Source organism: Salvelinus namaycush, chromosome 12, assembly GCF_016432855.1.
Source record: "Salvelinus namaycush isolate Seneca chromosome 12, SaNama_1.0, whole genome shotgun sequence".
Taxonomy (NCBI): Eukaryota; Metazoa; Chordata; class Actinopteri; order Salmoniformes; family Salmonidae; genus Salvelinus; species Salvelinus namaycush.
The window spans coordinates 29,611,958-29,637,848 of NC_052318.1; the positions used below are offsets into that span (position 1 = coordinate 29,611,958).

Below are 25,891 nucleotides of genomic sequence, written 5' to 3' on the forward strand. Positions count from 1 at the left end.
TGGGTCATTGACGATGAAACCCACCTGTTTAAGCAAGTTTGCTAATGATATCGTCTTTCTCTCTCACAGGGCTCTGATGCCAGCTCAGAGAAATTCTTCAGCACCGCTGCAGTTAAAGGTATGAACTCTTATAATGTGTTTTATGTAGCAGTATTATTTATGGCAATATTATTTTCATTTGCAAGAATCATAGTTTGGCATTGGTTGGTGATTGTAATTCTGCATTGGCTCAGTGTAGGAGCGCATAGCTCCCGAGTGGCGCAGTGGTCTAAGACACTGCATCTCAGCAAGAGGCGGCACAGCAGTACCTGGTTTGAATCCAGGCTGCATCACATCTGGCCGTGATTGGGAGTGGCACACCGGTTGTCTAGGTTTGGCAGGGGTAGGCTGTCATTGTAAATACGAATTTGTTCTTAATGTTCAGACTTGCCTAGTTTAATATCGATTTAGTGTAATGAATAAAAAAATCTATATGAGCTACTCACTCAGATAAACAACACCATGCAGAGTTTTGATAAGCCAAAACATGTTACTACTCCCTTTAGTGGGAAATACATTTGACATTAAATTATAAACACAAAAATATGTGTTTCTGCATGTACATTGAATGATTGATAAATGTTATGCTACACAAAGATAAATAGCATACATTTTTCTCAACAATTCCAATTTGTTAGTAGTTGGACTTATTGCACTAGTTACTGAGATGGTTTATGATATATGTAATGTTCCAGTTTAGATGATTGAGGTAGTCTCAGTATGCAATCTTCCCTACCCTGGCAGTCTGAGTGCAGGTTGCTGGTGATAAAAAATTCCACTTGTTGGACATTTTAACTCTGGCTGGATTCTAATAGGAATTAAACATCACTTTGCAAGCCAGCATAATGTGACTTGCTGGCCTGATGTGGCCTGTAACCCAGGAGTTTCCTAACACCACTGGGTTAGGGTATAACTCTCAAAGAAAGGCCTTATGATATATGTAATGTATTGTCACATGTAATACAATTTTAAAGGCTAGTAAGGCTGGTGGAACCATTCATAGAGGATTCTAGGAGGAACCCTCCAAAGATAAAAGGGTTCTCGGTAGAACCATATACAGGAGGTTCTATGAAGAACCCTACATAAAGGGGGTATAGGGAGAACCTTCTGCAAAGGTTTCTACCTAACACCAAAAAGGGTTCCCCTATAGGGACAAACTGAAGAACCCTATATGGGTCTACTTAACACCTTTTTTCTAAGAGTGTAGGAGCCAGAGGAGGAGGAACCAGGAAATGCTAACGCAGTATGAAATAAAGTCAGAAGGAGATCATCTGTTTATGACCTCAGAGTGCCAACACCACATGTGAACTCATAATCACGTCACTAATTTGCTGTGAAAAGCAGCCAGTCCCATTTTCTCCATCCCTGGAGGAGCCCAGATAATGTGTTAAATGGACATTCCTCTGCAATGGTGGGTTACTATAGGATTTGATGGGGGTGGGGGGATGTTAGGGGAGAGGAGGGGATGGAGAAACAGGGCTTATGACCCCTTCAGAGAGCAGGAGAAAGAGGGGCTGATTGGTGCAGATAGGTTCTTGTTTCCCCCCTTTCTTGCTGTACTGTGCTCTGCTGTGGAGTCTGGGGACCCCAAACACATTTCCCACATTCTGGCCTTTGATTACCTCCAGGGCTTGATTTGTGGCATGCATCGGTGGCTCAATGGCCATGCTTGACAGGGAGGCTTCCTTTTGAAGGCACCTCTCTGTGGGGATATTTGGTTCCCTTGAAAGGACTAAGACCCCCTTTGTGTGGCCTAAATCAACATGGGCCACCCTCTTTACCCCTCAGTGAAAGGCCTTATTGAGGGAAACAGTACACAAATACGCTCTCTCCCTCCCTGGTGGATAGCAGGCACCCTCTTGGCCCCCATTTACATTTAAATATATAAGCCCCTTTTCTTTCTTTTTAACATCCAAGCTTCTACTCCTCCTCCTTCTTCTTCTCCTCCCCCAGCCATATGCTAATTCCTATTGCAATCACAAAAGGCGAGTAAAAGAATCCAGGTGCAGAAGAACGGAGGCCATTGGTATTTTTATTGAGGGAAGTGTTAAGATAAAAGAAGTAGGGTGGGTATTTAGTTTGATGGGATTACCATCACTATGATGCACCGACCGACTGATTGACCAACCAACTGCCTCAGGACAAGATACAACTCCAGGTAAAATGGGAGAAGCTTAGATTGTGTGGAGATGAATATCAGTATTTGCCCGAGGGCAAGTGCAAAAGGTCTGTTTGTTTGGTGGTTTGTGCTTTCTTGTTGGTACACATTAAATGATTATTGGGCTTAACATTCGACAGGGGCTTGGAGGGTCTATCCACAAAAAAAGTATTTCTTAATCCGGTCCTGTCTACCTCCCAACAATTACTGCACTGCCTGGCAGGCAGCACCACTCACAGTACAGTACACTCTCAACAGATAGTCAGTCACCTCATTGCTTATTGCATCTGACTGTGGCATATTTGCAAAGAAATTCAACTCCTGACTGAGTGCAGTGTTTTAGATCCTGGACGTTGATTTGCTTCCAGCCGCGCGTCACCTTTCTCACGTCTCGCCTCAGGTCCAGGGCCATTGATATCCACCGTGTGGAATTGTCAGTTGTGTTCGCTTCACACAGTCTCCCACTCTCTGGTGCTCTCTCTCCCCCTCACAGCCATCTCGCTCTCCCTCCCTCACAACCTCTCTCTCCCTCAATTCAATTCATTTTCTCCCTCCCTCCCTCCCTCCCTCCCTCCCTCCCTCCCTCCCTCCCTCCCTCCCTCCCTCCCTCTCTCTCCTCTCTGTCTGGGTTCAATTTGCCCAGACGCAGCCTTCATTAAGGGAGAATCATTAAACGTTAGCTCTAATTACGGGGCCTGTCAAAGCGCCCGCAGGTGTCAGCCTGCCTGCAAGCCTCATTCATTTAGTCTCCTGCAGAGAATGTAAAAGAGAAACCAGCCGTATGCTGGGCCAGTTGAAAGAACTTGTTGGAGTCTAGGAGCTGTCAGGTTGGTTTCCAATCCTAAACTGATGTTGAGGTCTACATAATGTTGTCCAGGCCTAGTTTAGCTGTGTGTGCGTGGGCTGCCCAGGAAAGGATTAGAGTGTGGCAGAGCCTTGGCTGTAATAACAACACAGAGCACCATGTCAGGAGAAAGCATGTGTAGATAGATTTATCAAATGATTAAAGGTCCAGTCCCACGCGTGTAATCTCTCTTCGCCACTGTAACACTGGCATTCTTTATGATGTAGTCAGGCCCCACAGCATGGCCCTGAACGCTACTATGTCATTGGAGAGGGCAGTCTAAACATATTACAGCTGATTTGTTATAGCAGAGCATAGCCCCATGCAGTAATGGTTGTCATCTGTAAATAGGGCTGCTGAGGAGTCATAGCTCTGTATGTTTGTTTCTGTCCAGACTGACTCAGTATTGAATAGGACCCCACACAGACAGACAGACAGACATACACTGGATCATATTGTTATTACTTAGAGGGAGAAAATATGTAATGACATTGCAGTGGTAATTTAATTACTGTCTACACCAGATGATACAGTTGATATCTGATTAAATGTATTTATTTTTTCTTGCTTTGACACAGGGAAACTTAGACGATGTACAGTATTAGGGACATGTCATACTTTCTCAGCCAGTAATACTCTATAATTACAAGTAGGCCACCAATGAATTACATAGTTATTTCTTGACATTTCATCATAAACAATTCCCCAGTTTGACATAAAACATATTTCTTTTAGTTTTTTCCTATGGCTCAGATATAATAGGAGGTGAGTTCAGTCTGTAAGGGTTGAAGTACTAGGAGAGACTGCTCTGCTGTCCCCTCCTCTCTCAGTGCTTCAGCTGAAAGGCTGGTTTCACCAAAGCTTTACCGGAGCTAATGTGAAAATGAAACTGCTATGGTGAGACCCAGGGAGCAGCACCAGACGAGAAGTGCACAGCCAGCCAGCGAAGTGCTTGAGTGTGTCTGCCTCCAGAGGGGAGAGAGAGCGAGAGAGAGAGAGAGTAATGTGCGATGTGGAAGGTGTAATTTGCGCCACTGATGACATTGTTAAAAAAAAAAGAAGCAAGGTAAAGAGAAAATAGCGGAGGTGAACTTTGTGGCAGTAACGGGTTGAAGAGTTCTCTGGATTGTCGTGGAGAGCTCTTCAGGCAGCAGAATGGCCTCTGAGTGTTTTACACGTGTGTAGGAGGGAGCTGAGAGGTTGACTCTCTCTTTTCTCTCTCTTCCCCTCTCTCTCTCTGGCTGACAGTACTGTGTCGGTCCTGCACTGTGGGCTGCCTTCTACTGTAATAATCAGATGATGTAAAGATGCTATAGGGAACTATTACACACTGATCTGGAGCAACACAGATGATGGTGACCCATTCAGTGTATTAGGAGGACCAGTTAGCCTTTCACAGCAGCACCATCATTGGTTTACACTACAGTAGCCACAGCCTTTACTGTGCTGTGCCCTCCGATAGATCTCAACCTTCTGTGTGGGTTTGGGTTTTGGAGACCAGGACAGAACTTGGCCTGGTACACAGTGGAAAGATGACCCACCTCTGATTGGCTTTCTGTGTTCCGAGGCACGGACTTGGTTCTCTTCCTGGTAGGGTGAGAGGTCATTCATATGGCACTAGCTGTCCCTTCCAGACACAACACTGTAGAAAAAAAGACACAACAATGTTGGAATATAAAAGCACTTTTATTGTTAGTCTTATATAAACACACACAGCCACTACAGTGAGTGAAACACTCTTCAACATCCCTGACAGAAGTCTGTTATATGATCCACTTATATCCATTAGCTGTGATTGGAAGAATCCGATTACCAAGTGTACAGATGACATACAGTGGGGTCCGGAATAAGGAATGTATAAAATAAATAATTCAAATAATGAGTTATACTGAACAAAAATATAATCGCAACATGTAAAGTGTTGGTCCCATGTTTCATGAGATGAAGTAAAAGATCCCAGAAAATGGACACATGCACAAAAAAGCTTATTTCTCTCAAATTTGGTGCACAAATTTCTTTACATCCCTGTTAGTGAGCATTTCTCCTTTACCAAGATAATCCATCCACCTGACAGGTGTGGCATATCAAGAAGCTGATTAAACAGCATGATCAATAAACAGGTGGACCTTGTGCTGGGGACAATAAAAGGCCACTGTAAAATGTGCAGTTTTGTCACACAACTGGGTGGGCCTATGCCCTCTCAAGCCCACCCATGGCTGCTCCCCTTCCCAGACATGTGAAATCCATAGATTAGCGCCTAATGAATTTATTTCAATTGACAGATTTTCTTATATGAACTGTAACTCAGTAAAATTGTTGAAATTGTTGCATGTTGTGTTTATAATTTTATTCAGTATATATTATAAGTAAAACATTTTGGGGAAATTATATTATTTTATGCTAATACAATTGACTCTCAAAAAGGTAGGGGTCAGAATTATTGACACCCTTAAATCGTGAATAATGATGAGTGAGAATTACAGAGGGTCAAAGATCATACCCTAAAGCCCTTCATCATTTATTTTTTTGTCAGCTAAGAACAAAATCTTATTTTCAATGACGGCCTAGGAACAGTGGGTTAACTGCTTTGTTCAGGGGCAGAACGACAGATTTTTACCATGTCAGCTCAGGGATTCGATTTTGCAACCTTTCAGTTACAAGTCCAACGCTCTAACCACTAGGCTACCTGCTGCCCCATTACCAATAACAGGGGAGGTTAGCGTGTCTTAGGGGTATGATCTTTGACCCTCTAACTTTCTTACTCATCATATTTCAGGATTCATTCAGGATTATCCATAATCATGGTAGCTTCCACATTCATCTAGAAGTGTTCAGTAACATATTCTATTCTTATTTACAATAAAAGTGACTCAAATGACACAATCAATTATTTACCATTCATTTCTATTAAGCACAAAAACATCTAAAACACTACCAAAACAAACTGCAAATGCATCCAACAAGTTTGTAGAGTCACAAACTTTGTTGTCATAGCGTGCTAGAAATATGGGACTAGTACTAAACTTTTGACTACTTTATTCAACAATATTTTCTTTAAATTACTTGTTCAATAAAATCTCTTTCTCTGAGCATTTGCCTTAGTATAAAATAATATAATTTCCCCTTTTTTTGGGAATACAATATAGCTCAGTATTTTAATTTTTTATTTTATACAGACATTATTGCTCATCTTTATCATAGTTGTCAATCATTTTGGACCCCACTGTACCTCTAATACCAGGTTTATTCCCCCTTCCAAAGAGCTCTCCTTGGTGGTATGTACATTTAGCGAGGATCTGTCTCCAACCAGAGCTGTTTAATGTGTGACAATGGATGTATAGGTTAGCTCAATATCCTGTTCTGTGTGTGTGGAGGTAAGATGTCTCCCTCCTCTCCTCCGTGCCTGTGGCTGCAGGGTAAAGAGAGGCTATAATTCAGGGCCATGAAAGGAGCCACTCCAACCATGCCTCATCTGCTGACATATGGCCACACAAAGGTTAACAAATCACTAGTGGCTGATTTACTGCTGCAGACAATGGCTACCCTCTCCTTTCTCTCTCTCTCTCTCTCTCTCTCTGTGTGTGTCTCTCTCTCTATCTCTGTGTCTCTCTCTCTCTCTCTCTCTCTCTCTCTCTCTCTCTCTCTCTCTCTCTCTCTCTCTCTCTCTCTCTCTCTCTCTCTCTCTCTCTCTCTCTCTCTCTCTCTCTCTCTCTCTCTCTCTCTCTCTCTCTCTCTCTGTGTGTGTCTCTCTCTCTATCTCTGTGTGTGTCTCTCTCTCTATCTCTGTGTGTCTCTCTCTCTCTGTGTCTCTCTCTCTGTGTGTCTCTCTCTCTGTCTCTCTCTCTCTTTCTCTCTCTCTCTCTGTCTCTCTGTCTCTCTCTCTCTGTGTCGCTCTCTCTCTCTGTCTCTCTGTCTCTCTCTCTCTGTCTCTCTCTCTCTCTTTCCCTCTCTCTCTCTCTCTCTCTCTCTCTCTCTCTCTCTCTCTCTCTCTCTCTGTCGCTCTCTCTCTCTCTCTCTCTCTCTCAGAGCCTATAGAGTGATGCATTGGCTGGGTGTGTGTGCAGTGAGAGAGAGACAGACAGAAAGAGATGTTGACAATATCACTGTTCTTTCTGTTTTACTTTCAAAATACTGTTATAAATAAAATGTGTTCATAATAACAACCTTGTTATAATCATATAAGCAATGGGATATTACTCCTCTACCACTATATCTATATTTATACTTAAATTAAGCAGTGAAATTCATAGTACTCACTCTTCTCCTTCCCTAATCCCTCGTCCTCTACCTCTCCTGACACAAAGAGGTCATTGAGGGTTTGTTCCCAAAATCCTGAGGTTAGAGACTTAAGTAAATCCATCCATCTTCATGCAATTATTTCAGCACCACCAGGAGGACTGGAGCAGGCAGACCAGAGCAGGGACTGAGGGAGACAGGCAGGGAGGTTGTGGAAACACTCCAATATCCGACATGCCATGGCTAAACCAGAGAGCCTGCAACCCATTGCAGGCCAAATTTAAAGGCTACCTTCTCAAACACAAACATTTGAAAGGGCCACACTTGGGTGATCAAAGTTAAAACCCTTCAGTCTTCCCCTGTCTGTCCGCCCTGGAAGATGTTTGTGTGGATGGTTAGTGTGGTGGGATTAAAGGGAAGCCAGCATTTCTCTATACCCCCTTAGTCTCTGTTTCCCCCAATTGCCAAGCTCTCTACTCAACTGGTGTACAGTAGTTTGGTTACAAGGACATGTGATTCTAGAGTTTGTAGATTGTTTGTGATATGGATACTGTAATGGATTTAGAACATTATACTCTGGTACAAAGTGTACTTTTCGCCTTGCTACTTAGATAAACAACCATAGCAACATTTTGCAATAAATGTATTTTACAAATCAAATACAAATACAATTCTATCAAATCGAATACAATTGTATTGGTCGCATACACATATTTAGAAGATGTTATTGCGGGTGTAGCTAAATGCTGGTGTTCCTATGTCCAACAGTGCAGTAATATCTAACAATACACACAAATCTAAAAGTAAAAGAATGGAAATAAGAAATATAGAAATATATAGCGGGGCGCCGGGGTCTGGTGGCGATCTGCCTGTCGCTGATACCTGGAGGTGGTCTTAAGAAGAGTGGCCCGGGCTGTCTTCCAGGTACGCCAACAGCGGCTGACCTCTTCCTCTTACTCAGGGAAGAGTGGGGGCTGGTAACCCAACACTCGAAGGATGAGAGTCCAGTGGCGGAGCAGGGAAGGGAGTTGCGGGCGTACTCCACCCACACAAGTTGCTGGCTCCAAGTGGTGGGGTTGGCAGAGATGAGGCAGCGAAGAGTAGTCTCCAGGTCCTGATTGGCTCACTCCGATTGCCCGTTAGACTGGGGATGAAACCCTGAGCAGGCTGGCCGATGCCCCAATGAGGGTGCAGAATGCCTTCCAGAACCTGGACGACAACTGAGGACCCCGATCAGAGACTATGTTTGGAGACTCCCTGTATGGCCCACCAGCGTACCCGTACCCACTGACTGGTCTTTTACTGGACAGGTGGCTATGTAATATCCTGTAGTACCACAATACAGACAACTGTTGGAACTCAGCCTGCGTAAACATTCACTAGGATACAATCTAGCCCTGCCCAGTTGCATGGGCTCAGGAGTAGAAGAGTCGCCATTCCCCGATGATCCTTGAAGGGGGCTCGGGTGATTTCAGATTGTCTCGGGAATGCAGGCGTTGGGGACTTCCGGGGTTCTTCAGAGACGAGGGAGAAACCATGGACGAGCGAGTGTGGCTGAGAACAGACCTCTTCTCCCTCCTGCGTTCCCGTAGGTGCCCATCAATCCTTATAGTAAAGGCTATGAGGGAGTCAAGGTCCCTGGGTAACTCCCGGGCTGTGAGTATGTCTTTGATTTCCTCCGATAATCCATGAAGGAAGGTGTCAAATAGGGACTCTGGGTTCCAGGCACTCTCGGCGGCCAGCCTGCAAAAGTCTACCGTGTAGTCTGCCACACTGCGGGAGTCTTGACGCAGATGAAGTAGCTTCCAAGCCGCCTCTATCCCGGACACCGGGGAATCGAGCAACTGCCTTACCACTGCCAAGAAATCCTCCAGACTAAGGAAAATGGCAGATTGTTGATCCCACGCCGCCGTAGCCCAGGCAAGCACCCTTCCAGACATCAGTGTTATAAGATACGCTCGCTTCGACCAACCCAAAGGAAACTAAGAGGGCTGTAGCTCAAAGATGAGGGAGCACTGGGAGAGAAACCCCCGGCAGGTTCCAGGATCTCCAGCATAGCGCTCTGGGGGAGGTAAGCGGGGTTCTCGGGAAGCCGGGGTAGGCTGGGGAGAAGCATCGCTAGTAGCAAGGTTACTGAGGGAGGTTTCCCGGGATGTTTCTGTTGTGACTTGCTCCAGTAATGAGTTGAACATATCACTATCACGACTCAGGATATGACCCAGATGCAGACACAGGAGGCGGATGGTTCGGTTCTCAGAATATTTATTATAACAAAGGGGCAGACAAAAGGGCAGGTCGAGGGCAGGCAGAGGTTCGTAATCCAAGGCAGAGTCAATCAGGGACAGAACGCAGGCAGGCTCAGGGTCAGGACAGGCAGAAAGGTCAGAACCGGGAAGACTAGAAAACAAGAATTTGAGAACTGGTAATACACGGAAAACGCGCCGGGATGACTTGGCGAGACAAGACGAACTGGCAAAAGACAAACAGAAAACGCAGGTATAAATACACAGGGGATAATGGGGAAAATAGGAGACACCTGGTGGGGGATGGAGACAAGCACAAGACAGATGAAACAGATCAGTGTGTGACACTGTCATCAAAGCAAAGGGTGGCTACTTTGAAGAATCTAAAATACATTTTGATTTCTTTAACACTTTTTGGGTTACTGCATGATTCCATGTGTTATTTCATAGTTTTGATGTCTTCACTATTATTCTACAATGTAGAAAATAGTAAAAAATTAACTAAATGAGTAGGTGTGTCCAAACTTTTGACTGTGGATAGAATATGTAGTATATCTGAAGAATACGTAGGGTGGAATAGTATATGTACAGAAATAGTTGAATATGATGGCCTTGACTAGAATACATTATATACATATGAAATGGGTAAAATTATATGTAAACATTATTAAAGTGACCAGTGGTCCATGTCTATGTACATAGGGCAGCAGCCTCTAAGGTACAGGGTTGCGTAATCGGGTGGTAGCCGGTTAGTGACAGTGACTACGTTCAGGACAGGGTACTGAGTGGAGGCCAGCTAGTGATGGCTATATAACAGTCTGGAGGCCATGAGATAGATGTTTTTCAGTCCCAGATTTGATGCACCTGTCCTGACCTCGCCTTCTGGATGATAGCGGGGTGAATATGCCGTGGCTCGGTGGCTGAGGTCTTTGATGATCTTCTTGGCCTTCCTGTGATCCCGGGTGCTGTAGATGTCCTGGAGGGCAGGAAGTGTGCCCCGGTGATGTGTTGGGCTGACCACACCACCCCCTGGAGAGCCCTGCGGTTGCGGACGGTGCAGTGATATAGCCCGACAAGATGCTACCAATGATGCATCGGTCTTAGGGGCCAAGCCAAATTTATTCAGCCTCCGCTGTTGTGCATTCTTCACCACACTGTCTGTGTGGGTGGACCATTTCAGATTGTCAGGGATGTGTACGCCGAGGAACTTGAAGCTTTTCACCTTCTCCACTGTGGACCGTCAATGTGGATGGGGGCGTGCTCCCGCTGCTGTCTCCTGAAGTCCACGATCAGCTCCTTCGTTTTGTTGACGTTGAAGGAGAGTTTATTTTCCTGGCACCACTCCGCCAAGGCTCTCACCTCCTCCCTGTAGACTGTCTCGTCATTGTTGGTAATCAGGCCTACAACTGTTGTGTCGTCTGCAAACTTGATGATTATAATTGAGGCGTGCGTGGACACGCAGTCGTGGGTGAACAGGGAGTACACGACGGGGCTGAGCACGCACCCTTGTGGGGCCCCTGTGTTGTGGATCAGCGTAGTGGAGGTGTTGCTGCCTACCTTCACCACCTGGGGGCGGCCCGTCAGGAAGTCCAGGACCCAGTTGCACAGGGCGGGGTTCAGACCTAGGGGCCTGAGCTTAATGTTGAGTTTGGAGGGTACTATGATGTTGAAGGCTGAGCTGTAATCGATTAACAGCATTCCTACATAGGTATTCCTCTTGTCCAGATGGGATACGGCAGTGTGCAGTGCTATGGAGATTGCATCGTCAGTGGATCTTTTGGGGCGGTATACAAATTGCAGTGGGTTTAGGGTGTCAGGTAAGGTAGAGGTGATATGATCCTTAGCTAGCCTCTCAAAGCACTTCATGACAAGTGAGTGCTACGGGGCTATAGTCATTTAGTTCAGTTACATTCGCTTTTTGGGTACAGGAATAATAGTGGACATGGGAAGCAAGTGGGGACAGCAGACTGGGATAGGGAGAGATTGAATATGTCCGTAAACACTCCAGCCAGCTGGTCTGCGCATGCTCTGAGGACAGGGCTAGGGATGCTGCCTGAGCCGGCAGCCTTGGGAGGGTTAACACGCTTAAATGTCTTACTGACGTCGGCCACAGAGAAGGAGAGTTTACAGTCCTCGGGAGCGACCCGCGTGGGTGGCACTGTGTTATCCTCAAAGCAGACGTAGAAGGTGTTTAGCTTGTCCGGGAGCAAAACGTTGGTGTCCGCGACGTGGCTGGTTTTCCATTTATAATTTGTGATTATCTGGAGTCCCTGCCACATACGTCTCGTGTCTGAGCCATTGAATTGCAACTCCACTTTATCCCTGTACTGACCTGTTGCCTGTTTGATTGCCTTACATAGGGCATAACTGGACTGTTTGTATTCAACCATATTCCCAGTCACCTTTCCGTAGTTAAATGCGTTGGTTCGTGCTTTCAGTTTTTTGGTTTGGATAGGTTTTAATCGTCATAATGGAAACAACATCCCCTATACACATCCTGATGAACTCAGTCACCGTGTCAGTGTATGCATCAATGTTATACTGAGAGGCAACGAGGAACATATCCCAGTCCGCGTGATCAAAACAATCTTATACAGTAATTGTAAGGGATGGAAATACACATGAAGCTTATCAACAAGACCTGTAGATGGGAAATACATGGTTATTTAAAAAAATAGAATCTCTATTAACATTTTTTGGGTCATTCAAGCGAGCAATCTCCAGAGTTGGTGTATCAGTGAGGTTTGTGTGATGGAGGCTGCTGATTGGTGAAGATGATGAATCCAGAAAACCCACTCTGTTAGTCACTGCCTGGCAGACTGAAATCCTCCGACATGATGGGATTAACACACAGGATTAGATTCCCTGGTTGTGATTACTGTTAGATTACTGTTTTACTGTCAAGAGGTTCACTCTGAGGGCAGCAGCAGCGATGGCGGTGGTGCTCTGGGTTGTGTGAAGCAGTATTGGAGCTCTGCTACTGATTACTATGATGTTGGGAGGGTAGGCCCACTGTAAATATGTTACTAAATGTATTAGTGCTGTATTGTACTGAGGGCCCCATAGGGAGTCTGTTTGAAGTTTAGAGAAACAGAAACACCATTTTTTTTTTTTTGGTGTGTCTGGCCAGCCAGGTTTCCTTCATATGGAAGCAGTTTCCTGTGTGAGGTACATTAGACCTGATGGCAATCCCCCCTAGTCCCCATAGTGACATGGGATCTCCAGTCTGCTTAGACCAACCTAGAGGAAGTGAAAACCAGGCAATGTTGTCGTTACACACAGCCGTCTGGGCTCTGAAATGGAGGGTTATTTTCTGTAGGGGGACCCGCTGTGAACAGTCTGAAGGGGAAGCACAGCACATGGGTGGTATACCCCATCTCCGCCCCTCTCCACCACTGTGGTCCCAGAGGGGGGGCAGGGTTACGGGCTGAATCCGTAAACACTGAACTCTGGAGACGGAGGATAAAGTTGTAGACACACACAGCTGGTGCCCAGGCTGGTGTGAGAGAGGGGGAGAGAGAGAGAGGAAGGAGGAATCTGGCCCGGGTTGATGAATGCAGGGCTTTAATTGCTCCCCAAGAGAAGAGGTTATCTTTTTTTAACTCTCTCTTTTCTCTCCTCATAAATATGCAGGGTTCAGACCAACGCCCCGAGGGTCAGGCGTATTAGACCTGACTACAGAGTGCTGTTAGTTAGCAGCTCAAACCTGACCCAAATAGGCCTACATGTGTTTCCAGTACATTCCCTATGAATACTACCCCAGCCACCACACAGTCTGGCTGTCCATTTGTCCCAGCGTTGGTTCATTAAGACGCGCCAGATTAGTATGGCTGAAGAGTTGGGAGTGGAGCTAGGCTGATATAATAGTGAGTGATGTAGCTGCCTAGGTCTAGTCTCAATGGCCAGTGCAACATCGCCCTCTGCTGTTGGTGTACCATTACACAGGGCAAGAGAGAGATGTCGGCATAGAGAGGGCATAGAGGACATGCTTCATTTGTGGTGGGTTATGCTTGTGTGTGTGTAAATTTAGTTAAATACACTGAGTTTACAAAACATTAAGAACACCTGCTCTTTCCATGGCATAAACTGACCAGGTGAATCCAGGTGAGAGCTATGATCCATTATTGATGTCACTTCAATCAGTGTAGATGCAGGGGAGGAGACAGTTTAAAGAAGGGTTTTTAAGACTTGATAGAATTGAGACATGGATTGTGTATGTATGCCATTCAGAGGGTGAATGGGCAAGACAAAAGATTGAAGTGCTTTTGAACGGGGTACGGTAGTAGGTGCCAGGTGCACCAGTTTTAGTGTGTCAAGAACTGCACCGCTGCTGGGGTTTTCACGCTCAACAGTTTCCCATGTGTATCAAGAATGGTCCACCATCCAAAGGACATCCAGCCAACTTGACACAACTGTGGGAAGCATTGGAGTCAACCTGGGCCAGCATCCCTGTGGAACGCTTTCGACACCTTGTAGAGTCCATGCCCTGAGGGCAAAAGGGAAGGTATTCCTAATGTTTTGCACACTCAGTGTATATATTGGAGAATAAAGTTGAGCATGTGCATTTGATATAAGCAAATTCTAATGAACTGTGAAATGTTCAATTTGATCACCATGCAGGCCCATTGGTTCTCCCTCTCCGTCTCTGGCCAGGCTTTTATAAGCCTTCTGAAGCACATCAACATCCCCCGGATTGTCGCCATCTGTTAAAGATTACTCCGCTTGGTTCAGTTCGCTCCTAGCAGGAACTATTTGATTTTGTGGTTTTAGAGTTCCCACTTTATTTCATGTGTCAAGTTTTTGTGTAAAGCCGACATCATAGAAGGGCCTTTTTTTGAGGCCTTTTCAAAGGGAAAGCCAACAGGCTGTGGCAGCGGTGTTGGGTCCTGGTCTGTTTTAGCTCTTACTGGGGCTGCGTTGTTACTTCTTTGGGGCTGTTCTGGGGCTTCTCTTGGGCTGTGGAGGTGAAGTGGAGGAGAGCGAGGCGAGGCGGAGGCCCTTCCCCGAGCTCCAATAACCCCAGAAGCCTCTTTCCCTCTCTGCCATGCGGTGTTGTGATGTATGAATCCCCTGGCCAGCCCTGACACTGCCCGCCCGCCCAGTGGGGCCATTTGGAACCCCACACCCCCTGTGAGGACTGAGAAGGAAGCCCTGGCAACAGAGGCTGCATTGTTCAACCTTCTTCTGCCAGCCCACCATAACGTAACCCTACCCCGGGGGCCCGCCACAGTCCAAGAGGGGGGATATTGGGTTGTCCCCCCTCTAAGCCGAGGGGCTTGTTGAGAAAAGAGCGAGGCAGCTGACTGTTTGGGCGGCTCAGCTCTGTTCAAATAAACAGCTCAGGTCTAACCCCCCCACCTCTCCTCTCCCTCTGAACCCCTTCTTCTAATGCCCCACATTCCAGCCTCAGAAGGCAGCAATCACACAGTCAGAGCTCATCAGCATCAAACCCCACCCGTCCACCAACCCAACCGCTAATTTGCGGTGTTATTTTTAAAAGGGGAAATGGTGGTGTCGGGCTTAGGGAAAGAGAGAGAGAGAGGAAGAGGTTGTGGTGGCCCAATTCCTTGGCTTCCCTCCCTCCCTAGGTGCTGCTGGTGGATAGATAGATACGTAGATACATTTACAGCCACATCAGCGGGCCATGCAGGCCACAATGAGGGGAAGGGGAGTGAAGGGCTGGTTTTCTAGGAAACAAGGAGGGGAGAGGGACGACTATTAACAGCCCAGGGTTTGTGTGCTCGCCCTCTTCCACCCTGGGCGTGCTGTTAATCCAGTCACTCTGAAACCTGAGCCCGGGGTAATGAGAAAGCACATTACACACACAACACGCACACACACACACTGGCCCTTAAATATACACGGACAACTAACATTAATAATGAGGAGAGATTGACTTCGTCACTATTTGTATTTGTGAGAAGTATTGACATGTTGAATGCACTGAGCTGTCTGTTTAAACTACTAGCACACAGCTCGGACACCCATGAATACCCCACAAGACATGCCACCAGATGTCTCTTCACAGTCCACAAGTCCACAACAGACTATGGGAGGCGCACAGTACTACATAGAGCCATGACTACATTGAACTCTATTCCACATCAGGTAACTCATGCAAGCAGTAAAATTAGATTAACGATATACCTTATGGAACAGCGGGGACTGTGAAGAGACACACACACATGATAACATACACACTATACACACACGTACACATTCATTTTGTGTTGTAGATACTGTATGTGGTGGTAGAGTAGTTGCCTGAGGGCACACACTTAATGTGTTGTGAAATCTAATGTCATGTCTAACTGCCTTAATTTTGCTGGACCCCAAAAAGAGTAGCTGCTGTCCTGGCAGGAAGTCATGGGGATCCATAATAAATACAAATAAAATACACACACATTCATAGAACTGTTTTAGGAATGTTGGCATCCCTAATCGTTTTCTTAAGAAAAGGAGCTACAGTTCAAGTCGGAAGTTTACATACACTGAGGTTGGAGTCATTAAAACTCGTTTTTCAACCACTCCACAAATTTCTTGTTCACAAACTATAGTTTTGGCAAGTCGGTTAGGACATCTACTTTGTGCATGACACAAGTAATTTTTCCAACAATTGTTTACAGACAGATTATTTCACTTATAATTCACTATATCACAATTCCAATGGGTCAGAAGTTTACATACACTAAGTTGACTGTGCCTTCAAACAGCTTGGAAAATTCCAGAAAATGATGTCATGGCTTTAGAAGCTTCTGATTGACATAATTTGAGTCAATTGGAGGTGTACCTGTGGATGTATTTCACGGCCTAACTTCAAACTCAGTGCCTCTTTGCTTGACATCATAGGAAAATCAAAAGAAATCAGCCAAGACCTCAGAAAGACAATTGTAGACCTCCACAAGTCTCCTTCATCCTTGGGAGCAATTTCCAAACGCCTGAAGGTACCACGTTAATCTGTACAAACAATAGTATGCAAGTATAAACACCATGGGACCATGCAGCCATCATACCACTCAGGAAGGAGACACGTTCTGTCTCCTAGAGATGAGCGTACTTTGGTGTGAAAAGTGCAAATCAATCCCAGAACAACAGCAAAGGGCCTTGTGAAGATGCTGGAGGAAACAGGTACAAAATATCTATATCCACAGTAAAATGAGTCCTATATCGACATAACCTAAATGGCCGCTCAGCAAGGAAGACTGCTCCAAAACCGCCATAAAAAAGCCAGACTATGGTTTGCAACTGCACATGGGGACAAAGATCATACTTTTTGGAGAAATGTCCTCTGGTCTGATGATACAAAAATAGAACTGTTTGGCCATAATGACCATCGTTATGTTTGGTGGGAAAAGGGGGAGGCTTGCAAGCCGAAGAACACCATCCCAACCGTGAAGCACGGGGGTGGCAGCATCATGTTGTGGGGGTGCTTTGCTGCAGGAGGGACTGGTGCACTTCACAAAATAGATGGCATCATGAGGCAGGAAATTATGTGGATATATTGAAGCAACACCTCAAGACATCAGTCAGGAAGTTAAAGCTTGGTCGCAAATGGGTCTTCCAAATGGACAATGACCTCAAGCATACTTCCAAAGTTGTGGCAAAATGGCTTAAGGACAACACAGTCAAGGTATTGGAGTGGCCATCACAAAGCCCTGACCTCAAGCCTATAGAAATTTGTGGGCAGAACTGAAAGCATGTGCGAGCAAGAAGGCCTACGAACCTGACTCAGTTACACCAGCTCTGTCAGGAGGAATGGGCCAAAATTCACCCAACTTATTGTGGGAAGCTTGTAGAAGGCTGCCCGAAACGTTTGACCCAAGTTAAACAATTTAAAGGCAATGCTACCAAATACTAATTGAGTGTATGTAAACTTCTGACCCACTGGGAATGTGATGAAAGTTGTAATAAATCATTCTCTCTACTATTATTCTGACATTTCACATTCTTATAATAAAGTGACCTAAAACAGGGAATTTTTACTAGGATTAAATGTCAGGAATTGTGAAAAACTGAGTTTAAATGTATTTGGCTAAGGTGTATGTAAACTTCTGACTTCAACTGTACATAACATTTTATGTAAGACATATTTAGCCCCAGTCATAATCGTTGAGGATATAGAAGCAGTGTTTTTTGCCAATGTTAGCTCCTTCCTTCCACCATTCTAAACAGAGAGGGCTATACTGATGGCTCTCTAGGGGCATGTCTCTCTTTCCATCTCCATCTCCCTCCCACAGAAATCAGGTGGTGTCAATGTGTCGAGTAGAGCTGTCACTCCCCAGATTGCAGCCAGTCAATTACTCTCACTCACACCCCTCTGGATAAAGACACTCAGAGAGAGAGAAGGATAGAGAGAGGGAGGAGTAGAAGGGGTGGGGGGGACTAGAGGGACTAGGGATTGTTACTCGACACCACAGGCGTGCCAAGTTTAAATGCCCCTCAGTGCTGCATGCTGGAGTGTGTCATCAGATAGAAAGAGAGTGAGGGAGCCGTCTACCCCACTAGAGTAGCCCTGTCCTGCTGTAAGGACACACAGCAGTCACCCCCGTGGCTGTGTGGTATGACCTGCTAGGCTAGGTGGTTCTGTGTGTGGTACGAGCTGCCCTGCTGGGTTTAAACTGACCCCATTGGAACTCTATGGAGCTGAAGGAGCCTCTGTCTGTCTGTCTGTCTGTCTGCAGAGAATAAGAGAATAGAGCCACACACAGAGGACATATGGCAGGACAAAGCACACGACTGAGGTGGCAGTTGGACCTGTAGACCGGTAGGGTTTCTGTGTGTATGTATGTGTGTGTGTGTGTGTGTGTGTGTGTGTGTGTGTGTGTGTGTGTGTGTGTGTGTGTGTGTGTGTGTGTGTGTGTGTGTGTGTGTGTGTGTGTGTGTGTGGGTGTGTGTGTGTGTGTGTGTGTGTGTGTGTGTGTGTGTGTGTGTGTGTGTCAGAGATGTGAGAGAGAGAAATGGAGAAAGGATGTTATTGTGTACTTAACCTTAAGTTGTTAACTCAACATGGGAAATCCAGAGCTGAATCTACTTAGTGTCGAGAGTATATGTTGCAAGTTAAAACTCAGAATCCTTTTTCAAGTGTATGTCTTTAAATGTACACACCACCTGACAGTACATGACAGACTCCTAGACCACCTCACTGCTCATGTTAAGGCATTGAAAAAGCATTTGTGGTAAAAGTCAACCAGCAGATTCTGAGATTAAAGTAATGGTGAGAATGGTAAGAAAAGACATCTCTGTAGTGGGGGGGGGGTCCCTCAGACTGCTTTGTGGTAATGGAGGTCTATTGTCCTGTCTCAGTCTCGGTGTCGGTCTCTGGGGCTCAGGCTGTGAATGAGCTGAGTGAGGAGTGACAGAAGTGTCACGGGTGGCTAGAGAGGTAAAGCCGACCGCTGACTGACAGAACTGGACTGTTCTGTGGTGGTGAGGGCCTCTTAGCAATTCCTCTCTCCCAGGAGAGATACATGGTTTACAGAGAGAGATAGAAAGGGATAGGGCCACCTACCATCACTAGCAAATATATCAGGGCCTGAAAGGAGACATCTCAGCTGCCTTGCTTCTAGGTCCAACACTCTCTCTGTCTCCACTGCTGCCTTGTGTTGGGGTGTAGTGTTACTCCACTGTGACAGCTAGTAAGTAGCACTGTAATCCACTTATGTGTTATTATTTCACAACAGGTTGGCGATAGAGAAATGTGACAGTGGCAGCCAAAGCTGCAGTAGACCTGTCAGCCTGGCCATACTGTGTGTGACAACATAGAAAGATAATTACTAAACAGACATTCCCATTCCCAATGTTTTGACATTATATTTCTATGTGTGAGAACAACCAATCCTCTCTGGCTCTGACCCCTTAGGGATGCCCCCCGCCCTGTGCCCCCTGGTGAAAGGAGAGCAGTCCCAGTATGCTATGTGGGCACCACCACCTGTGACAGTGTGCCCATCATCAGGGCCCCGTGGCAGGGCCCAGAGCCTGACCTCACATCCCATGGGATATATAAAGATTTGTTCTCTAAAGGGTGAACACTGTCCTTACCATTGGGCCTGGAAACCAGATACCCACCACTGCCACCGAGCCTAGCGTCCTCCTACCTCACCCCCGCCCCCCTCGGTCCTCACCCTTAGGGCTCACTCAGGCCTGCGGTGTTAAAGTGGCCAACAGTGGAGCCAGCACATATCCCACATGCTGCTGGAGTGAGAAGTGGACAGGCAGTCAGCCATAGGAAAGACAGACAGTCCAGAGCCATTATGAGTTGGAGTAATCAGAGCTGAGCTGTGGGTGGCTGAGATTCAGAGGGCCTGGGAATGGTAATGGTAATGGTAATGGTAATGGCTGCATTACGATGATGAAGACTGAGACTGATCGTTTGTGTCAAAAGATTATATGTGTGAATGGAAGAAGAATAGAAATGATTAGGCAAGGTGAGTTAGCAGGTTGGTCTCTCCTTTCTCCTTTCTGTCTGTTTCTCTTCAATTCAAGTTGATTGCTTCATTGGCATGACATTCAGAGACGTATTGCCAAAATAGCAAGAGCATTTGACCTAAAACTAAGGTATCTTAAGTTTCTCTTTCCAGGCTGCGATATTTTTGCAAGGGGGAGCGAGATTGTATTCTCTCCTTCTCCCTCCATCTATCTGGCAGTGTCTCTCCCATGTTTTTTTTCTCTCTGTCTCATTCTCTCTCTTACCCTCCCTCCATTTATCTGGCAGTGTCTTCTCCTCTGAGCCCCTCAGGCCACTGGTCCTCTCACATGGCCACGCATCTGTCACAAGAGCTTAGAACAACATTCAATGGGGTTAATAGACCCATTATATTAGAGTACTGCTGCCTTCTAACTCCCAGGGAATCACAGCTATATATATCAGAGCAGAGGCAGTTAACTCCCTCCATTGGTCAACCACACACACACACACACACACACACACACACACACACACACACACACACACACACACACAGACACACGCACACACACACACACACACACACACACACACACACACACACACACACACACACACACACACGCACACACGCGCACACACGCACACACGCACAGCAATAGTCTAATACCACACACATAAAATAATATCATTAATACTACACACGTGCACAAAATATTATCACTAATGCATACATCGAGGAACATCCTCCTACGTTTCATCCATTTCTTCATTTATGACATTGATCTATTACATGAGCTACAGTTTCAGCTCTATGGCTGCTTTACATACCTTGCCCTTTGCCTGATCATCATCGCAGGTCGTTAATGCCGGGGTGTGCCTTACTACCGAGGAATACATGTGTCTGTATTCACACTGAAACGCAACACGTGTCACACTTTCCCCAAGACACATATCCAGAATAGCTTTCCTGTCCTCTCTCTTACCCCCGGCTTTATTTCTGTTTAACTTCCATTCCCCTGCGGTTAACAGCTCTGGTCCCCCAGCGGGATGTAGCCCTCCTGACCCGGGGTGTAACCCACACCCCTCTGGCCCTGTTTTTAGAGCCCTGCTGACGTGAATCAGCACAGCCGGGCCAGCCAGGGGACCCTCCATCAGTGTCAGGCCCAGTGGCGGGGCCCCATCTGGGGCATGTAGGACATGCATACCTGGATGATGTGTGCACATAGCTGCAGGGTGCTCTGGGACACACTGAGACGTGGATATGGGGATCAGAGGCATAGTGTTACAGCTCTCACCCCCTCTAATGCTGTTAAAGTCTTTAAACCTGAGGGGATGATACTGTCTGCAGGATTCTCTGGCTGCCTACTTTGGCATGAACCCTGAGGTGAGGTCAACCAACTGCCTTCTGATAAGGTTACTGACATAGAGCTTTTAGCTATTCAGTAAATTGATATTACAAGTACAAGTCACTGGTCGTTTGGCTTACAGCGGTTGGCCTTGTAAAAATGTGAGTGATCTGTCTGACTTTAAAGCAGCAGTCAAAGTGTAGCACAGTAAACTGCATTCTCCACAGACTCTGAGCCTTCTCTCAGTTCTTCTGGAGAGGTGCATTGTGGGCCATGTCCCATCAGACATGGAGGTTCCCTCATGGCACCACCAGACAGACTGTTGTGTCGCCAGGGTTCCCTATACTCTACCATGGTGGAGTACTTCAGGAGCACCAGGGAACTCAGTGGGGGAGTTGGGCTCAGTAGCCATCTGCTAATATGAACACTGGAGCTTTCCCTTTTACTTGTCTTTCTGGAGAAAGAGAGATGGAGAGATGGTGAAGAAGTAGAGTATCCTGAGAGAGAGCTGTAGATAGAGACTGCCGTGTGTGTGTGTGTGTTAAAGATGTCTGACGTTCGCCTGACTACAGTCTTTATTAAGAACAAATAAACACATATACTCTCACTAACTGACTCAGGGTCTGTGGGGGACACCAGTCCACAAAGCTGAGGATGAGGTCACTCAATTTAACACACTTGGTAGACCTAAATGAAAACCCAATTTTCGCTGTCTAACCAAATACAAAGCCAAATGTTAAGCTACTTTCTTATTTATTTCTTTACGAGCTAAATTGTTTCCTGACCAGAGGTTGCTCTGTGGCCTAACCGCTTATAGAATAGTGTTTCTGCAGTAGAATAAAAGGCATGTTTTATTCAGAGTGCATCTGGAAACACAGTTAGCGTAGTGAGAGTTCTCCCCAGACACCTCGGCATGGGGGACACTGATTATAATTCATGTTTACAGAGATAGACAGATACAAGATGTAATTTTCTCTTTGAGGAGGGCCGGACTGTAGTCGGTGGTATTCAGCTCTGTGTGTACATTAATTGATTTGACTTTAGGAAACAGCCAGCCTCCTGGATTTATCTGTCCGTTTTGGAGGGGGAGAGCAGGTATAGGCAGAGCGGGGGCGTGGGTGGGAATGGAAGGTGCCGGGGGAAAGAGAGCGGCAGGCTCTCGAAACAACACCACCATTGTTTAAGTGTATAATTGTGGGTCCGGCTGGAAGGCGAGAAATGGAGAGAGAGAGAGAGAGAGAACGCCCACGATAACGTCTAGACCGTATGAATCTGTTTCTTATGGTTGTGACTGAGCCTTGAGTTCAGTGCAGTGCAGTCCTTGGTGGAGCATTGGGTTGGTTGGCTGCAACTCTAAGCAGGATGCAGAGAGATGACTGACTGACTGACTGACTGACTGACTGACTGACTGACTGACTGACTGACTGACTGACTGACTGACTGACTGACTGACTGACTGACTGACTGACTGACTGACTGACTGACTGGGGCAGAATCTGCTAACGATGGCAAGAGAGAGAAAAAGAAAAGACCTACAGAGAGAGGTGGAGAGAAAGAGGAGATATATAAAGGGAATAGAGAGAGAGAGAAGTAAAAAGGTGAGAGCTAGAGAGAGGGGGAGTGAGTCAAGGGGAGATTCTCATTTGGGCAAAAGACCGTCCTCTGTTCTCTCTCCGTGACCTGGAAATCGATAAGTGGTAAAGGAGTGTGTCATATCGTTAATAGTCAAGCGGAAGTGTCCTCCCCTCCTCGATAGCCACCTTCCATTGAGGATACTCGTGTATACTACCACAGAAGAGTTTTGAAATCTACCACACCCCTTTGAATCAGCTTTTGTTTTGTCAGTGGAGAAAAACATACACACGTTTAAAAACAATATGCTACTTATTGATTTATCTATAAAATGTCTTGCACAACTAACTTAGACATTTATTTTGGGATATACCCCTTTAAAGGTAATGTGGAGAAAGACCGTCTCATTACAAACAAGCACATTTCCATCCACTTTCACTTTCCTCGATTAACTTTGACCTTTTTCCAAAGGAGGCGAGAGAGGATGTTCTCACAGGGTGGGGTGTTTTTACCATCCACCTGAAACCGCAAAGTCATGGCCTCTTAGGTTTCCCCTCCCCAAAAGACAGACAGACAACATGGTTCAGCACGCCCCACAGGTTAACTGCTGTTGCATCACCTTCTGCCCTCTCTCGCTCTCTCCCCCTCGCTCTTTTTTCTCTCTCTCTCTCTCTGACAAGGTGAGGTTAACCAGGGTTGGCTGTGTTTTTCTCCACATTTCCTGGCAGTGTGTTTCCCCTCAGTAGCACCTGTTTCCTTCTGCCTCTCAACAGGTGCACAGCTGTCAGCACAACACAGCTGTCAGACTGTATATATCTTGTTTATCATACAAAACATTTTGACGACGTTAACTAAAATGATCACCTTCCCTCAAGCTTCCTAGCCCTGGTCTTTGAACCCAAGCCTAAGTGTTCTACAGTTATTTTCGTTCAATGAGAATGTTTTGTGAACCATGAGGGGCTCAGTATCACTCGAGCACACAGGCTGCTTCTGCTGCTAACGAGACATTTCACCCTCCGATAACTGTTGCATACTGGGATTTTGACACTGAGCAAGCCAGACAGTTTGGTCTCCTCTGAGGCTCCTGTATCTTGCATCATGGAGTCTGGGTAGTGGCTAGTTAGCCTCATAGCTTCACTTCCCCTCTCATCATCATCTTCCTCACCGTGTCTCTCAGACCAAAACCCAGCCTGATGACAGATCAATCAAGTTTATTTTATATAGCCCTTCGTACATCAGCTAATATCTCAAAGTGCTGTACAGAAACCCAGCCTAAAACCCCAAACAGCAAGCAATGCAGGTGTAGAAGCACGGTGGCTAGGAAAAACTCCCTAGAAAGGCCAAAACCTAGGAAGAAACCTAGAGAGGAACCAGGCTATGAGGGGTGGCCAGTCCTCTTCTGGCTGTGCCGGGTGGAGATTATAACAGAACATGGCCAAGATGTTCAAAATGTTCATAAATGACAAGCATGGTCAAATAATAATCAGGAATAAATGTCAGTTGGCTTTTCATAGCCGATAATTAAGAGTTGAAAACAGCAGGTCTGGGACAGGTAGGGGTTTCGTAACCGCAGGCAGAACAGTTGAAACTGGGACAGCAGCAAGGCCAGGTGGACTGGGGACAGCAAGGAGTCATCATGCCCGGTAGTCCTGACGTATGGTCCTAGGGCTCAGTTCCTCCGAGAGAGAGAAAGAAAGAGAGGAGAGAATTAGAGAGAGCCAAGATGTTCAAAATGTTCATAAATGACAAGCATGGTCAAATAATAATCAGGAATAAATGTCAGTTGGCTTTTCATAGCCGATCATTAAGAGTTGAAAACAGCAGGTCTGGGACAGGTAGGCGTTCCATAACTGCAGGCAGAACAGTTGAAACTGGAACAGCAGCAAGGCCAGGTGGACTGGGGACAGCAAGGAGTCATCATGCCCAGTAGTCCTGACGTATGGTCCTAGGGCTCAGGTCCTCCGAGAGAGAGAGAAAGAAAGAGAGAAGGAGAGAATTAGAGAGAGCATACTTAAATTCACACAGGACACTGGATAAGACAGGAGAAGTACTCCAGATATAACCAACTGGCCCTAGCCCCCCGACACAAACTACTGCAGCATAAATACTGGAGGCTGAGACAGGAGGGGTCAGGAGACACTGTGGCCCCATCCGATGATACCCCCGGACAGGGCCAAACAGGAAGGATATAACCCCACCCACTTTGCCAAAGCACAGCCCCCGCACCACTAGAGGGATATCTTCAGCCACCAACTTACAATCCTGAGACAAGGCCGAGTATAGCCCACAAAGATCTCCACCACAGCACAAACCAAGGGGGGGCGCCAACCCAGACAGGAAGATCACGTCAGTAACTCAACCCACTCAAGTGACGCACCCCTCCTAGGGACGGCATGAAAGAGCACCAGTAAGCCAGTGACTCAGCCCCTGTAATAGGGTTAGAGGTAGAGAATCCCAGTGGAGGGGAACCGGCCAGGCAGAGACAGCAAGGGCGGTTCGTTGCAGATCTGTTTTGTGCTGTCTTGCCAACTCTTATGTTCATTGTCACGCCATAGGAGTTGGCAAGACAGCACAAACAGATCAGGGACAAGGTTATCCCCGGGCCAGCGGAGAGACAGACTCAGTGAAGAAGTCTATCCGGCCATTTGGGCTCGATAGCACATACACTACTGATCAAAAGTTTTAGAGCACCTACTCATTCAAGGGTTTTTCTTAATTTTTTACTATTTTCTACATTGTAGGATAATAGTGAAGACCTCAAAACTATGAAATAACACATATGGAATCATGTAGTAACCAAAACAAGTGATAAATAAATAAATAGATTCTTCAAATAGCCACCCTTTGCCTTGATGACAGCTTTGCACACTTTTGGCATTTTCTCAACCAGCATCATGAGGTAGTCACCTAGAATGCATTTCAATGAACAGGTGTGCTTTGTTAAAAGTTAATTAGTGGAATTTCTTTCCTTCTTAATGCGTTTGAGCCAATCAGTTGTGTTGTGACAAGGTAGGGGGGTATTCAGAAGATAGCCTTATTTGGTAA

The 25,891-nt window shown here is 46.1% G+C and overlaps 1 protein-coding gene across 1 annotated transcript in view; it reads left to right on the forward strand.

Annotated features, from left to right (window-relative positions):
* Positions 1 to 25,891, forward strand: part of LOC120057069 (autism susceptibility gene 2 protein-like) — a 744,428-nt gene that overhangs the window by 703,130 nt on the left and 15,407 nt on the right. The window contains exon 5 of the mRNA XM_039005460.1: positions 70 to 118. Within this exon, the coding sequence (XP_038861388.1) occupies positions 70 to 118 (49 nt within the window). The remainder of the gene's footprint in view (positions 1 to 69; positions 119 to 25,891) is intronic.